At 38.1% G+C, this 18,737-nt stretch overlaps 1 protein-coding gene across 1 annotated transcript in view; it reads right to left on the reverse strand.

Moving 5' to 3' along the window:
- The window catches only part of LOC122814912 (extracellular calcium-sensing receptor-like), a 202,698-nt gene that overhangs the window by 168,469 nt on the left and 15,492 nt on the right, over positions 1-18,737 (reverse strand). Inside the window, exon 2 of the mRNA XM_044087177.1 lies at positions 13,620-13,911. Coding sequence (XP_043943112.1) covers positions 13,620-13,911 — 292 coding nt within the window. The remainder of the gene's footprint in view (positions 1-13,619; positions 13,912-18,737) is intronic.

Below are 18,737 nucleotides of genomic sequence, written 5' to 3' on the forward strand. Positions count from 1 at the left end.
TGCTGAACTGTAGCCCACCATTGATGACTGAGCTGTTCAGTAAAGGTGGTCTGCATATTCAACTTTCTCAGAAGAAATGTTCTTCATAGAATTTGAAATCTATACCTGTCAGGCTTGCCCATCTCCTTTTGAACTGCGTTTTTCACTGGTTCTGAAACTTACATCTTCAAAGATTCTGTTCTTGATGGTAATCACATTTGCTTACAGGATCTCTGTGTTGCGAGTCTTTATATGTAGTAAACCCTGTCTGAATATTTCCTTCCAGAAGTGGTTTCAGAACTATCCTTAAACAAAATTATGTATCTGTTTTGTTTTTCCCTGGAGCAGAATCGATGAGCAAGACAGCTCTTATTACCTTGAACTGTACCATCAGCTTAAGATTTGACTGAAGAGTGTGCATGAGCTCCAGAAGACAGGAAAAAAGAAGTTATGTACTCAACATAATGTTCCATCTGTGTCATCCATTTTCATTCTTCCTCAACAAATGGGTTTAGATCTGACCCTCAGATTCGACTCAGCCACTTCTACACCTCGTGAATACTGAAAAATCTTGCGCTCCTCTCTTACCCATTATGCCTTAGTCCCATACCATACCTCAGATCTTGTTTGCTGACCTATCAGTTTATGAGTAACCAAATTATATGAGAAAAACAGTATTTGGGTCCCAAAGGCAGGAGCACTGGTTCCTTTAGCATCTTCTCATCCTTCCAGAAGTCAAAAAAGAAAGGTAGAGGGTTGGAGGGAGGAGAGTTGAGGAGGAATGAAATTGGCCAACACAGATGGAATGTTATGGTGAGCACATAACTTCTTTATCTGATGTTGTCAATTTTCATTCAGTCCTCAACAAATGAAACAGAGTCCCCAGCTACCTAAATCCCATGAGGACTCTAAGGAAGGATATTCCTTAGCACTCCTGAGTCAAAGACTGCTCTTCACCTAGAGACCAGATACAATTTGCAATGAGCAATAAATGTATGAGGATTAGACCTAGTTGCAGCAGCACAAATATTGTCCATGGAAGAGCTGGATAAAAATACTGATGAAGTTGCCATAGACCTGCTGGAATTAGCTTTTAAATATTTCAGTAAGGACAAAACTAATTTCTTGTAGATAAAGGAAATTCAATCAGTTAGCCATCTGGCTAGGGTTACCTTAGTAACTGACTTGCCCGGTTTTGAATCCACAAAGGAAACAAATAATTGATATAATTTCTGAATTTTTCCATCCTATGTAAATAGAAACATAACTGTCTGTGAACATCCAATAAGTGCAACATGTATTCACCTTTGTGCAATTTAGTGGCAAAGAGCAATGAGAAACACAGCTGAGTGTGTTCTGTTATTGCTCTGAGTTGAGGGTTTAATTCTATATAGTGTGATGTCTGACAGAGTTAATGCATATTTTGGGGGGGAGGTTGGCATAATGGTTAAGGTGCTTACCTTGTAAACATGAGATGCATGGTTTGATTCTCACATGGGCTAATTGGCTAGACTCAACATGGCCCACAAAGGGCTATTCGCCTAGTACATATCTATGAAACTGGAAGGTTGATAGATTAATTGATGCTGGATTCCAACACCACCTTAAGAAGAAAGGGCAAGTTAGTTCACAAAGATACCCTATCTTTATGAAAAATCAAGTAGGGAGGCTTAGAAGATAGGGCTTAAAGTTCTGCGACTCTAATAGCAAAGGTACTAGCTACTAAAAGGACAGTTTTCTGCAGTAAAAATGTTAGTTCATGTTTTGCTGACAGTTCAAAAGGGGATTGAGTCAAAGCTTGTAAAACTAAATTCAAATCCCATGGTGGAGATGGATCCTTAAAAGGGGGTATAAGAGAAAAGGTTCCCTTTATAAAGGCCTTACACAGTTTTGAAGAAGCTTAGGAGGAACTATTTATTCTTACATGAAAATTAGAAACGGCAGCTAGCTGTACTTTGACAGTTGAAGAGCTATAGCCCCTTCATTAAATACTGTAGCTAATAATTCAACAATTTAGGCACTGGTGCAGAAAAAGGATCAGTGTCATTTTAATGAGCCCAAAAATTAATCTTTTCCATTTACTTCTGCATATCTTTCTAGTGGAAGCTTTATGAGAAGACAAAATAATGTGATGAACAGGAGAAAAGAGCCTGGGTTGTCTAGCTATCAATGGAATTGGAGAAACCATGCATTCAACTTTAGGCCTAGAATGTCTGGGTGTATCATGTCTGTTGGGTGAGACAGGAGGACTGGAAATGGATCCAGAATCCATGGTGGGTAAAGTAGATGAGGCCAAAGGAAGGGAAATCAAATCTGAGGAGGCAAATAAAGGACAATGAGGATGACTGTGCTCTTCAATTGAGATGATTTTTTAAGAAACTTGAGGATTAGAGGAATTGCAGAGAAAGCATAGAAGAGACTGGGGGGGGGGGGTCAGTCATGGAGAAGAGTGTCTATTAGTGATTCCCTTGGTGGGGGGTGAGGGCAAAGAATCTGCTGCATTTGTTGTTGAAGGGAGATGCAAAGAGGTCACAACAAGGTTGGTTGCATTGGTGGAATATTTTTTCTGCAACTCTCATATTGAGTGACCACTTGTGAGGCATTAAAATGGACCTGCTTAACTTGTCTGCTGTCATGTTGGATTTTCCCGGAATGCGCATTATTATCAGAAATTGAATGGATGAGATTGCTCATTGACATAATGTTAGAGCTTCTTGACACAAGGGGTAAGATCTGGTTCCCCCTTGTTTGTTGATGTACTAGAGCACTGACATATTGTCTGTCTGAATCGTAATAGTCCCACAAGGAAGAGAGTCTTGGAAGGCCTTTAGTGCCAGGAATACTGCTGCCATTTCTAGGACATTGACATGTGTGTGTTGGACTCTTTGGGGACCATGTACCATGGACTGTCTTTCTCAAGAAGTGCCCCCCCTCACCCAATCTAGGAAGTGTCCATGGCAACTATGGCCTTGGGCTGAGGCAGAATGAACAGATGACCTTATAAAATGTGGTCAGAGTAAATCCACCATAAGAAATCATTTTTGCATGCCTGAGTTATTCTGATTTGGGTGGACAAAGGCTAGTGCAGACTAGACCACTGAGTCACTAGGGTCCATTAAAGAATTCTCATATGGTATCTTTCTAACAGAACCAGAACTATTGCAGTAGACACTGACCCCAATGCTTGAAGGATCAATCAAGCTAAAAGAAAATAATTTTGGATTATCTTTGTGACTTGAAATTGAGTAGTCTGTACCCTTGGTAAGGGAAGGGAAGCTGTTGCTCATACTGTATTGAACAAGGCCCTGATGAACTCCAAAGCTTGAGTTGATTTTAGTTAAGATTTGCTGTGATTGTTGGTATCTCTCAGGTGACAGCATAACTGCAGTACATAATCTCATGCTTTGATCAGAAGATGCCTGGTTGGAGTGCTTATGAGCTTGTCATTCAAGCAAGGAAACACCTACAATCCTTGCAGTCTCAAGTGAGCAGCTACTACTGCCGTGCATTTGGTGAACACCCTGGAAGCTATGATAAGGCCGAAGGGCAGATCTCTGAATTGGTAATGTCTGGCTCCCAGACAGAAGTGTAGGTATCTTTTGGATTGTCTGTTCATTTTTATATGATAGTACGCATCCAGAAGATTTGTTGAGCACTTTCAGTCATCCTTGTGTAGAAACGGCAGAATGGACTGAACCATGACCATCCAGAACTTTGTGTACTGAACTTACTTGTTCAGCTTGCTGAGATCTAGAATTGGTCTGCAGTCTCCTGTTTTCTTTGGCACTAAAAAGAATTGCTAGTAAGTTCTGGACTCTAACTGGTCTTGGGGCACTTCTTGGATGACTCTTTTTTCTAGAAGCTTCTTTATCTCTTGTGCTGCTGCTTTGCTCTGAATGAGTGGAACATTCGGAATTTTGTTTATTTTTAAAGGGGGTGGGAAAAGGGTGTTATATAGCATCTGGAAATAATCCTCTGCAGCCACTAATCTCTAGTCAGGCTCTCTGGTGCATTGATAAACAACCCCTGACTTTCTCCAGAGGTGGACAATTGGGCCTCCTTTCAGGAGTGCTGGCAGGATCTGTCAGAGAAAGTATCTCTAGACCCTTGGTTCTGCAAGCCTCCTCTACCACATGGGTAGTGTATTCTGATAGAATTCTCTCCTCTGCCCCTGGGGGGAACTGTCTCCACATGGATCTTGGAAAGGATCCTGAGACTTCTTGAGCCACATTTTTCGACCAACTCATCAGTGGCGGCTGGTGTCTTCAAATTAAAGGGAGGGGGGGCTGCAGGAGACAGCTGAATGGGTGTGGCCAGTGGAAATGGGTGTGGCTAACTAGAAAGGGGTGGAGCTATGCTCAAAACCATAACAACTGGAACCTTAAATATACTGCCCTGGGTGCTAAACCATCATTACGAGAGTCCAGTCAAGACAAAATGAAGTGTAGAAGAAAAAAATATTTCAATGCATTGGCTACACGACAACTTACTTAATATCTAGATGGAAACACAAAGGTTGTGAGGCATGAAAAAATAAATTACTTTTTAATTACATTACTGGAATGCCAGTCAAAAGCAGTTCTAATTATAATTTATCTTCAGCTTTATAAAATTACTAAGTAACATGCTGAAAGTAGCAATCTCTGTGATACCCCCACTTGTAAAAATGTTTCTTATCCAAAAAAGACCTGCTGCCTGACAACTATCTACTTGTTTCATGGGGAAGACATGATCAAAGTAAAAAATGAACAGCAAACAAGAAACAAGCTCAGGATAAATTGTTTAAAGGATTACTGCACAAGTTATGGACAACACATGATAGATTGGCATTCTGTTTAGTTTACAGCTAAAGCCTGCAAAGATGACTGCAAGTCTCCAACAAATGTAATGAGTTTCTGAAAATACTATAATCCTGTCCTTTATTACAAATACTGTCATATGCATTTCAATACCTAAGGCTTATACGTTAACTAGTTATGTAAATATTCTCTGCATGGCAACAACAAAAAGGCTTTCAATGTTGGTGATTCTTTAACAGTATGCTAATTAAAGCTTACTTGCATTTTACATTCTCTGAAAAGCTTACCTGATAGTCATTAAAGCACTGCTACTTAAACACAGAGCAACAGAGCACTGCAACAACACGCATTTTCTGAATAATAAGAAGCATAAATCAACAATATAAAAATATGACAGAAAACCAGAACATTCTGAAAAATCAAGGACCAATGAAAAGCCACAGTCGTACTTGTGGTCTACCTTGGATGGAGGAATACTCTGCACACTTACACTGTCTAACTGCTCCTTGCCTTGCTTGGACACATCCAGAGCCACTACAATGGGGAGCGGGGTGCAACAAGTATGTCACAATTTGAAATGTCTCTGGCTGATGGTGATGGCTCTGACACTCATACCTCTCAACGTCAGAGCAAGAAATCTGGACAAAGCCATACATAGAAGTGGGACACAGGCCCAAAAATAAGAACAATTTTTAAATATTGCTCTTATAAACTTAGAAAGATAATAGAATAGTAGTAGGTCTTGCATTAGTATGAATTTTCTGAAGGGTATGAAATCTGAAACTCAAATGCATGTCATTATTTTCTAACTTCACTCTTTAATGATTTGCCACAAAGTTGCCAGAAAACCACAATTTTCTGAAAAATGGACCAAAAATGTGATGTAAAAATATACAATTGCCACACAATACAGCTGGGAACCTGTCAAAGAAGGGAAACATTTTTAATATTAGTACTGTTAACTTGAGCAGCTAACAAAATAAGAGCCTCTACATGCATTTCTGAAATAAAAGTAATCTATAACTGATCATTACAGGTATTTATAATGGTAAACCCTCCACGTTTTCTTCAAAAATTGCCATTTTGCTGAGGGATTATTAGGGGGAGAGCAACATTTTGAGCCATAATTGGGGACAGTTGACAGGTTTGGATATTACTAATTCTATAAAGTGATTTATTTGCATGTACCTCTCAACCTCTTAATGCAGGAAATCTGGACAAGGCCAAATATATTGGGGGAACATACAAACAGTACTAAAAATTGCTCTTGTATAAACTTAAGACAGTTGACAGAATAACAGAGCTTGCTTTAGCATGCATTCTTCTGAAGTTTATAACGTCTGAAACTCAACGTCTGTCATTATTTAGTGAGTTCATTCCTAAATGATTTGCCAGAAAACCACAAATTTTATGAGGAACAAACCAAAAATAGGAAGCAAAAATGTATTCATTCTGCAAAAATCTGGACAGTTGAGAGGTATAGTTCAGCCAGGGCTGTCTTTGAGTTTGCTGCCCTTCCCCCTCACAAAATCATGGTCGAATAGAGCCTCCCCCCTGCAGCCATTCAGATGTCCAGTTCCTTGTTTCTCCTCATTTACCATAAACACTGTAATGTGCATACTGCTTTACTTCTGCGATGATTTGGATTTCATTTGAAAGTTTATTTTCAGCATAAACACTAATAGATATCTGCTAAGCAGTCTCACAATGAAAATAGACTTAGCCTTAAAACTTCTCTGCCCTTGAAACTCACATTAATTGAAACAGCATTGAAACCCACAGTCAAAGAAAATGCATTTTGCCAGTGGCAGATAAAGATTAACTTTGGTGGGCAGCCATGGTGGTGCAACAGTTAGTGTTGCCACCTCACAGCAAGAGGTTCTCCGGTTCAATTCTCAGCTGAGGTGCCTTTTGTGCGGAGTCTGCATGTCCTCCCTGTGGTCACATGGGTTTCCTCCCACATCCCAAAGACATGCAGTAGGTGGATTGGACACTCTAAATTGGTCCTAGGTGTGAGAGAGTGTGTGTGTGTGTGTGTGTGTGTGTGTGTGTGTGTGTGTGTGTGTGTGTCTGTGTGTCTGTGTGTGCGTGCCTTCTGTGGAAGGTTGGGTGCCGGGCTGGCAACTTGACACCGTAAAACTCCACTGCCAATCATGAGCTGACAGATGATCCGCTGTGGCGACCCCTAACCAGGAAAAGCCAGAATAAGAAGATAAAGATTAACTTTGGGCTGTTTTCTAATCATAGGCCCCTTGAACATGAAACGTACACCTGCTCTTTGATACACCTTCCTGATTGTATTAAATTATATTCCTTGTACAATACAGTACAGTTGTTAGAGGAGGGCATTTTAAATTTATTGTTTTGAACATTTTTCCAGTAAACAATGAAACAAAATGCATGCACCAATAATGACAAAACTGCCCAATTCAGAACATTTCCATCATAAAAGTCTACTCAAACTTCTACAGTCCACCAGTATCAGAAATATGCACAATCTCTGAAGAAGTAAAACTCATCTAAAGAATTCCACACTAAAGAAATCTGTAACTAATGAAGAGGTTGCTGCTAGCAAACAACTTTATATGCCATTGTTTCATCTACAAATAAAGTGCCTGTTGCCCTTGAGAAATAAATTGCCTATGATGCATTAAAAAATGATCAGCTAGTAATATTGCTATAGGCAATGGATGGCAAACTGATAACAGGTTCATAGTTACTAGGTATCTTCACCAAAAAGGACTGCAGCATCCACCCCCTTTACAACACAGTACCGTATGCATCTATCTATTGTGGGAGTAGAACCCGCAGCCCTCTGCATCAAAAGCAAGTACACTACCTGTTGTGCTATTAAGAATGCAAACCACCAAACCAATCAAGACTAACTAACGAACTGTAAACCAACACAACAGACCACAGCTCCAAATCAGGTGCAAAGGTTTATTGGTTTAGTGCTTTCTTCTTGTGATAGAGACTTCCTTGGTGTTGTGGTCTGTTGTGTTGGTTTACAACAATGTAAGCCAACTCAGCATAAGCAGCACTAAACTTTTGTTCCCCTGCAGCTCTCAGCTCCTTGGAAAATCTATTCGACACTCAGCTCTATCTCTGAACTTTGCAGCACAAGAAATCTGGAAAAAGCCAAAATTTATTTTGGGGGGACCCAAAAACCAGGGACATATTTTAAACATTGCTTGTATAATGTTGGAAAGTTGCTAGAATAAAATGCTGTGTTACCACCATACATTTCACTGCCAAGTCTTCAACCCAGGACCCTGTGCAAAACAGTCAGAGCAACATACCACTATGCCATATCAGCCGTTTTGTGAAAGAGAGAAAGACTGAAACTTAAATGGCTACCATTTAGTGAATTCAGTTCTCACCATATCTGTCAACCTCTTAGCACAAAACACCAGAACAAAGCCAATAACGGGGGAATACAGCCCCCAAACATATTCAGTGAATTCAGTTCTCACCATATCTCTCAACCCTAGCAAAAAAACCTGGACAAAGCCAGTAATGGGGAGATACAGTCCCAAAAATAGGGCTACATTTCAAATATTCATGTTATAAACTTAGAAAATTGCTGGAATAAAAGGTTTTGTGTTATCACGTACTTTCTGAAGAATATGAAGTTTGAAATTCAAATGCCTGTTATTTGTATTTATTTAACATTTGTAAATGAGGAAAGTCGGACTTGGAACAAAAGCCAATTTTCAGCAGAGACCCAGGGAGAAACACTCCAGACACATGTCTTTGTAAGATGGGAGGACATACAGACTCCCCACAGAAGGCACCCAAACCAAAGAACCCGTAGCTGTCAGGCAACAATGCTACCAGTGCACCACTGCACTACTAACTGTGTAAGGTAACAAACATACAGAAACCACAGATTTTAAGAGGAACAGAACAAATATGTGGCAGAAATCTTCATTTTTATTTACAAATTGTGGTGGGTAGGGAATTCAGGCCCTTGCCATCTGCATGCAAGGTACAGGGTTCAAGCCTGAGGTATTCTCTGTCTACAACCATGTGTTCTCTTTCTAGCCACAGTATATAGCAACTGGGACATTACATACACACACATGCCTCTGAATATTAAGGCTCTAAAAAGTTTTCTCAAGATCTCTGCATGCCAGAAACAATTCAGCTTTATTTCATCTTATTTAAAGAACTTGGCTACAAAAACCACATCACTGCTAAAGGTTCCCCTTAGAACTGTAATATTGCTCTTTTTATATACCTTTTAGTCTCAAAATGATTCAGTTTCTATTCATCATCTTTTTAACATGAGTTTTTTGTTGTGTTTATAAAAGGTAAAGCCTCTATCACTGCCCCAAAGTGGCCCCTACTGCCCTTTATAAAAATCCCAATTATGACACTAATGTTTTTTTTTACTAGCAAAAGTAATAAAAAAGGACATGAATAAATTATGTATGTACATTATGTATGTAAGTGTACTATCATACATGCACAATTAGAAAAACACAGTCTTTAGAAGAATGATTTTTTCAATTATCTTTACTTGGAAAACAGCTAGGAAAAAAAATGTTGATTGATTAGTGTTCACCTTTCTTTTTTAGTCTAAAGCTTCAATGCTACATGTCTCTTAGATTTCAATTTTGCATATTACTAATTTTCTGTATTATATATCACCCTAAAATGTTAGTGTTTTGGGATGGTTTTGAAATATTTTTGTCATTTTTTTTAGAAAAGAAGGTTAAGTGATTGGAAATTCAACTAGGAGAATCATTTTCTAGAAATGGTAATTATGTAAACAATATTTACCCATGGATCATTGCAACATGCAGTGCGAGGTACGTCTTCTAGGGTACATGCATGCCTACTTTATAGAAAGATTACAAGACCTATTGGGTTTAGAATCAAAGACCATGACAGAAAAATTAAAAAGAAAAAACTCAAACAAATGTGGTTAAACACACATTTCATAATACGTAACATTATCAAAAAAACTGCTGAAGTTTTAAAGTTCATGGAATGAGTTATTTATTTCTCTAAAAATATCGTAACAGAAAAAAATTAACTGTCAGAAAATAGTATAATAAATGTCGTCATATAAAAGATGATTTCATTACTTTACACTGCAATGCTGGTTTTATATCATTTGTATAAAATTCATGAAAAAGTCAAATATTAACATTTATGTAACACAGTTGTCTTCTGAAGAATATGCCAGAATGAATTAACCATCTTTATTTTGTGCCACGAGGCCTTATAATTTGTTGCAGCTAGCTGTACATACAGTTTGTCTGAGCACACCTCGTCCGTTGGTTATTTGATTTTGCAGTAATCATTGTATAGTCCTTTCATTCCTTCCAGAGACATAATTCACAGTTGCTGCCACTGCTGTGAGGCACTGAATCTAATGCTCTGATTTTCTTTCATATATGGATACTCAAACTGAAGTCGCCATATATCCCAGCCACCTTCATTACTTAATATTCCAAACACACACACACACACACACACACACACACACACACACACACACACACACACACACACACACACACACACACACACACACCTTAGTTTCCTTACCTGCATTAAATCCAATCTGGCAGTCTCCATTACCACAGTAATTCCAGCAGTCTCCTCAGACCGCGTAAGCTAACGGCTGGTTTCCGGTTCACTTCTCAGCCTGCTGATGATGCTGGTTCCCCGCGAGAGTAGGCTGGAAGCCCCAGCCTGCCAACGATGCAGTCTGGTGTCATTTGTTCTGTGGACATCATCACCACACAGACTTCTGGGCTGCAGTACAAAGAATCCTTTCTCCTTTATCTGGACTGCCTGGGAGAGCAATCTGGAGTTCTGTGAGTATTAGGAACTCCAAGCACACATGCGTGGAGTTCTGGGACTCACGATTTCTTTGTCTTTGTGTTTTTTAATTTCTTTTTCTTCTTCTTTCCACAGGTGGGGGGGGGGCTGCAGTCCTATAGCATGAGATGCCCCTGCAACTCATTGATTTCTAGAAAAGGTCCTTTGAGGAGTTGAATAACATATGTCCACAGTAGACAGGGTTTTACCTTCCTGCTCACACCCGGATAGTGTTTTTAACTTTAGGGTCAAAGAAAGAACTTCTGTCAAAGGCAGCATTGATGAAGGAAAACTTGAAGAACTCTGCAAAATCATACATGCACATTCAGGCATGTCTCCTAATTGAAATGCCTGAACCCGCTGCCCTTGAGTTACCTTCAGCTACATGTGAAATGAGATTTATGTACAAATTTATAATAGATTGGAGGGTAGCCAACTGTGCGGCAATGGAACTCTCTGTGTCACAAGTAATGGTCCCAGAAAGGGATTTGGTAAATTCTTTAATCAAATCCTTTTAGCGTCTGGTGAAGTGTGCCAAATAATTTAGCAATCAAATTGAGAAGATTGCTGAAGCATATGCACACTTCCCAAATCTGTCCAACACCCTGTTCTACTCCCTGTTAGGGGGGTGAACAGAGGAACTCTGTTCTGCAAGTTCCTTTTTTGTAGCCGCTATGACCTTAGTATCTACTGGTACTCATTTTCCCCAACATTCTCTATCTTTGGGTGGTGCTAGGATAATGTCTGGTCTCTTGGGGATCATCTCAACAGAGTCAGGTTTCTTCCATGCCCACCAGGAAATCAAATCAATGAGATTGTCTGCAGGCAGTGTCACCCAGGAGGCAGAAGGGACAGATCCAAAGGCTTCCAGGAATACTGATTCCTCTTGGGAAGGATTGTTGGTAGACCAGCCACCCCTTTGCTTGAGGATCTCCAGGATGTCTCCAAAGGTGATGATCTTGGGGACCCTTCCCCATTATGAAAATCAGTATCTTCTGTAACTGATTCTTGAGGAGAGTCCAAGTGCCTCATTTTTGCACTTTCTCTTCCTAGGAACTTCAATGGGATGTTGAGGAGAAGTATTAGAAGATATGATTATACCCTGGAGGGTATCCAGGACACTTTGGGCTGGCTGTCCCTGTGGAGTAGGTTGGTGAGGGTCAAGACACAGAAAGAGTGGGGTTTGGGAAGTAGAATCAAGGGGAGCAATGTCCTTCATCTAGAAGCAGAGCAAACTCTCTCCACTACCTCAAACCGTAACCAGGAATCACTGCTTGGACCTTGGTTCAAATTGTTAGGCCACATTTAGTGACCCAGTGCTTCAAGAATTACCCTTCTAAATAGATTTTTTGGTTCCTATGTAAGTGTTAGGCTTGCAGCACTTGCGTGCCATTCCAGGTCTAGCCAATTTCCCTTTTGTTGATTGAATTAACCTATCACATTTGGTGTTACATTGGCCTTATCCAGCCCATGGTCAATAATTATATATTACCCTTAGTGAGAATAACCTGGGTCATACCATAGAAAATTTGAGGGAACCCATGCATGGGATAAAGCATTTAGGAGCTTCCTCTGGCCATTAATATTCCAGGGGGCAGTCCTGGGGTAAATATTTTTATTTGCCATGCATAGTTCTATGTTGTGGTTGAATATGGACAGGGATGAGCTTTGCTTTATGTGGACAGAAAATTATTATTTATTTATTTATTGCATTTGTTTATCGGGATAAGTCCAATGGGCCTTAAAGAGCCCATTTTCAGTGGAGGCCCGGGGAGAAAAGCTCCAATGAGATACAGAAAAAATATAAACATTTATTAGTACAGAAGCAGAAACAGTGTTACAGATAGTAAATATAGTAACATATACAGAATATATACATAAAAGCAGGAATCTGTTTGATTACAGCAATATATACAGAAAATATACATTAAAGTAGAATTCAATGAATTCAATCAGATTGGTATAAACAGAGATCAGTATTATTGTACCAGTATCAACAAGTGAAGATAAAAATAAATATGGAGAAAATATCATCAGTCACTAGTAGCAAAAGACATAGGAGTTTAGTAATCATATAAGGAGAGTGAAGAGGTTAGGTTATAGAGCAGGAACATAGCCAGGAAGAGTCGAGATGATTTACCATGCCTCTTGCCAGATATACCTGTCCCTCCAAACTGTTCTGTTAACACTGCACAAGAGGTTTAGGTGTGTAGACTGAGTATTTCTGATGCCATTTGACTTGCTTATGGACAGTTACACCATCAGTACTGGGTCAGAGTATGTGTTGTATGTCAGATATGGGTCATCTCTTAGTAGTCTGTGGGATAACAATTACAGTGACAGGGTTTGAGTTGGTCCATGTAGGACATAGTGTTTAATCCTTGTATTCTTTTAGTAAGGTATCTCTGTCGGCATTCCATTTGTTGCATGTGTCTGGACAGTCCATATAAATCCTTATCCTAAGGCATTTCTATATCCTTGATCTTCTAGACAGGTTTACGTTTTTTTTTTTTTTTTTTTTTTTGCTTTGGATTTTTCCAAAAAGTTGTCTGCTAAAGAAGACTTCCAAAGTCAGGTAGAAAGGTAGATATATAGAGAAATGATCTCATACTGTTAGCTGATCTCAAGGATGCCTTCAGAATTTATGCTTATCACTCCTTCTGTTCCCCTGGTGTCTGAGTGGTCTGTCAGTCCTGCAACTCTGGTTTGCTTTTTCCATCCCTATGTCAGCCAAATAAATATTCTTGAATGCTTGATGAGTCCATCTTATGCAGAATGTGGCAACCATTATATATCCTGGGACGTCTTGATCTGCCCACCAGATGTAATGATTCATCACCACATCTGTGATACAATAGTACATCTCTTGTGAATCATATGAATGTCATAACTTTTATTTTTATAACACCTGTTCACACATTTGTTTTGTTTTTAAACAGAATGGAAACAGAAATAATGCATGTTATTAAGTTTAAGTACTAAGGAAGATTATCCTATTGACCCTACCTGTGGGAAGAGGTACAGACCCAGGATTCTTGCCATAGGGATTGAGGTTACAGATAAGGAATCTCCAATGATTACTGAGGCAGAGGATGGGGTCCAGCAGCAGAAGTTTGGAACTGGCTGTGCTTTACCTGAAAGCTGACACATAATGCCCTGCAGTGCTTTGGCCTCCATGGAACAAGAAGCATGAATCGAATAGCCCAGACTGACATTTGGTAACAGGAACCAGCTTCTGTTTATTTCATCAATGGCATACATCATGGCTAAACCCCACCGAAATGTTCTGATTTCAAAACTGTAAAAAAAGTATACAGCTGTTGAATAGATACAGAGTTCCAGTTTATTTCTTTGCCACATTTCATTTTTAAAACTGACTTTTGCATACATAGTACATGACCTTTAAGTTGCACATTTACTTCCTTGTGCTTTCAGGGAATTCCTAAAAAAAACAGGATATTTACTTTTGAGATTATTAAGAGTACCTAATGTAGAACTTTGTTGTAACAGTGATGGCACGTACAGCCAAGGTCATATGTGAATTTATTTTCATCCTATACAGTTTCTGCTGAATACATATGCTGTAAAGTTTTGTGTTTTAGGAAGTATGTCATCTATACATATGCATAAAAAGCTCATCTCCTTGTGTACAGGAATAGAAATTCAGGAAGACAAATTAAAAAAAATACACAAGTCCTGCATAATGGACTAATACATTTATAGTACCACTATATGTATAATGATGAGGTATAGTACCAGTATCACTGAATCTATAATGATGCAGGTATAGTACCAGTACCACTGTATCTATAATGATAAGGTACAGTACCAGTATCACTGTAATTATAATGATGAGGTACAGTACCAGTATCATTGTATCTGTAATGAGATATAGTACCAGTATCACTGTATCTATAATGATGAAGTATAGTACCAGTATCACTGTATCTATAACGATGAAGTATAGTACCAGTACCACTGTATCTATCATGAGATACAGTACCAGTATCACTGTATCTGAAATGAAGAGGTATAGTACCAGTACCACTGTATCTATAATGATGAGGTATAAGACCAGTAATACTGTATCTATAATGATGAGGTATATTACCAGTACCACTGTATCTATTAAACAAGAGATGGAAGGTGCAAATGGATACCAATAAACAAAAACGCACCAAAATCCCAGCACAGGGCCAATATTAGGGCTAGGTAACTGCAGTTGTAGATCACCACACAAAAGTTGATTCGAATCCAAAATCAGTTTATTTAAGACAGACCAGATAGGTAAAAGCAGTAAATACGTAGAAACAATGAACTTCACGTTTCGTCCAAAACTTCATCAGAATAACAACACACATAATTATATAGCATTTAAGTACCCTAATTAAAATTCAAAATAGCCAATAAAATTGAGTGTGTCATGAATAAATTAATAAATTAATATAAACACATTATTTGTAGCCTATTGAATTTATTATTTTCTCCACTAGAGGGTAGTATAAGATCATTTAGTAAAAACATCAAACATACTTCAATACACATATATACACTTGACATTGTATTTATATAACATTTTATTTCTTTTAAATGTATTTAATATGGATTGTATGTTATAAATTTTACAATGTTATATTGTTTCTATAGGTTTTAACTATTTTAAATTGTTATGGTTTTGTCTAATAGATATTTAATGTGTTTATATTAATTTATTAATTTATTCATGACACACTCAATTTTATTGGCTATTTTGAATTTTAATTAGGGTACTTAAATGCTATCTAATTATGTGTGTTGTTATTCTGATGAAGTTTTGGACGAAACGTGAAGTTCATTGTTTCTACGTATTTACTGCTTTTACCTATCTGGTCTGTCTTAAATAAACTGATTTTGGATTCGAATCAACTTTTGTGTGGTGATCTACAACTGCAGTTACCTAGCCCTAATATTGGCCCTGTGCTGGGATTTTGGTGCGTTTTTGTTTATTGGTATCCATTTGCACCTTCCATCTCTTGTTTACTAGCTTTTACCTATGGATCTCTCAGCTCACAGTGCCTCTGACATCGAGGGCAGGAAAAATGAAACTGGAGAACTGCGTAAGCTTATCGGACAGCTTACGCAGCTAGTGAGTTTGTTGACTCCTTTGAGTCAATCTATTATTACGGCGTGTACTACCTTTTCTTTACCAGGCAACCAGGAAGCCCTTAGGCGGTCAGCTTCGAATGAAGGGACGCCAAGGCAACAAGAACGGGTTATAAACAGTGCTAATGTGAGCGCTAGTTCCAATGCGGATATTCTACAGGAATTACCATGCTTGTCATTTAATGAGCCTAAAGAAAGACGTACTGTTCGGCAACCTAGAGTTAACACTGGACTTAATGATTTAATCCAGACATCTGGAAAACCAAAAGGTACTGAACAGTTGTTCAACAATGTAGTGAACACTAAGTTTGATTTTCTCAATGATAAAACTTCTAAAAAAGTATTTGGTTCATTTAAACAAACTTTGGATGATTTGCATTTTTATCTTAACAAATACAAAATGTTGGAAATGGACAATGCCTACCTTAAACACTGTATTAGTTTAAAGATTGTATGTAAAGGGTTAAGAATTAGCAAATACCCTAACAATGTTTTTGAAGGGACTGATTTCCACAACAATTTAATTCAAATATTTGATGACTGTGGCTTTTCTATTATGCGGGCTATCATTGTAAATAATGAACATGAAATGGAGAAATTGTACAATATAATTGATGATGTTAACAAAGCTGTAGTTAATGACCTTATGTTCTCAACTGACGAACAGAGAGGCCATTACAGAAATTTGTTAAAAGATGTTGAGAAGCATTGTGTAGAAGTACAGAACAGGAAGTATTCTAAGATCGATAGAGATTTACATGAGTACAAAACACATACACACTACCCCAAACCTAGGTCTTGGGGTAGGCAATTGACTAACAACCCTTATAGAGCTAATGATGGTTTTTCTGTCCATGATGTAGATTTACACAATGAAAATGAGGTGGACAATGAAGAATTTCCCCCATTACGTAGGTCTGAGAGACTAATGTATAAAGACCCTGTTAATTATAATTCAAAAAACTACAGGGGGAAGGGGGGACACTCTTCTTGGATGGACAAATAAGTGGACCACCAGACCAATCACTTGTGATGGGAACAAATTTACTTACAACAATTTTAACATTTTCAATTATTCACACATAACACTTACTACGTTTCATTTTGATTTATTTTCAAAAGGTTTTGGTTTCATTCCACAACGCAAAACCAATATTTTTAGGCTACTTGTTGACATTAAGTTGTTCATTAGAAAGAAAAACTTGGAGTTATTTTTCAATGGGAAGCAAATGACTAGTGGTACAAATGACTTGGCACGCAAGAGCACCTTTAATCCCCCCCTGCACCCCCAACTGAAAATTTTTGAATTATCACTAGAAAGGGAACTAAGAAACACCCTGAGGAAAGATTACCCACGTCCTAATCTTACCAGTAGTGAAGAAAACATTTTAGTGGCTTTGAGTAATGATAGAGGAGTTCGGGTAATGAAACCTGACAAGGGTGGGGGGGTTGTATTTATGGACCGTTATATGTATGAAGGAAAGATGTTAAATTTACTAAATGATGTTAAAAAATATGGTGTTACCTCCATTAATGAAATTAATGTTGGGTATAAAAGAATATATACTTTACTTAATGATTTATTGTTTGAAGGGTTAATTGATTTGAAGGCTTTCAAATTTTTACATGTGGAGAAACCTAGGATTCCTACTATTTTTGGAATCCCTAAGGTGCACAAAGATCATTTGGATCCACCTTTGAGACTTATTGTTTCCTCTGAAGGATCGGTCACAGCACCCCTTGCCAAGTACATAGATTTTAAAATTAAGCATATAGTACATGAAAATGAAAACATTTTAAAGGACTCTTGGCATTTCCTAAGTAAAATAAAACCTCACTTGTACGAAGAGACCACTGGTTTTGGTACCCTAGACGTTGTTGATTTATTCACCAGTATACCCCATGACACAGGGTTAGCCTGGTTTGAGGAAATGTTATTACCCCTCAAAGGAATATCCCAAAACGAATTCAGAACTATTTTAATTTTGATGGAAATAGTTTTAAAAAACAACTTCCTATTTTTTGAGGGAGAATATTACAAGCAAACCAAGGGCGTGGCGATGGGTGCACATTGTGCACCAACTTATGCCAACATTATTATGGCTTACTGGGAGAAAAAATACGTCCTGATACCTAGGTTTGAAAACAAATGGACACTGTATGTTAGATTTTTAGACAATTTGTGTTTCTTTTGGAAGGGTACCCAGGACGAGTTTGAGGTTTTTGTTGACTATATAAACACTACTAACAATTTTCTCCAGTTCACTAAGTATTTCAATACCACAACAGTGAACTATTTGGATGTAAGCTTAGAAAAAAAATGATGAGCATTTTGTGTCTAGTGTGTACAGGAAGAAAACTTTCTCCAATACTTATTTACATTTCTCAAGTTCTCACCCATTTTATCAGAAAAGAAGTGTTTTAAAAGGACAAGCAGTTAGAATATGTAGAATGATATCTGACGACTTACTGTTTATTAAGGAATGTGACTACTTGAAGTGTATGTTTTTGGACAGGGGTTACCCTTTAGAAATGATCGAGCAGATATTTCAGGAAGTTACAGAAGGAAGAAAGGGTAGATTTGCACCCATTTTGGGCAAAGAAGTAAATGAAGTTACCACCAGGACTAATATAAACACCCCTAACGATGGACTCTCATCTGGCCTTATTATTACCTATGATGGACAGGCTGGTAAGGTTAGAAAGATCTTTGACAGGGAATGGAACAACTTTGCAAAGGTTTCCAATTTGGGACACATTTTTGATAAAGAAATAAAATATATCTATAAAAGAGGTTGTAATATAAAAGGTATTTTAGAAAAAGTCAGTAACACTAAGCGACTGGATGATAACAAAAAGAAAAAAATTGGTGTTTTTAAATGTGGAGCTTGTTCATATTGTAAGAACTTGAAGACAGGTAGCACTTATTTTTTAGCAGCTCGTAAAAAGACACTAACTTTAGGTTCTTTCGCTAACTGTAAC

Source organism: Protopterus annectens, chromosome 11.part0 (assembly GCF_019279795.1).
Source record: "Protopterus annectens isolate FY-2018-M chromosome 11.part0, PAN1.0, whole genome shotgun sequence".
In the NCBI taxonomy this organism is placed as follows: domain Eukaryota; kingdom Metazoa; phylum Chordata; order Ceratodontiformes; family Protopteridae; genus Protopterus; species Protopterus annectens.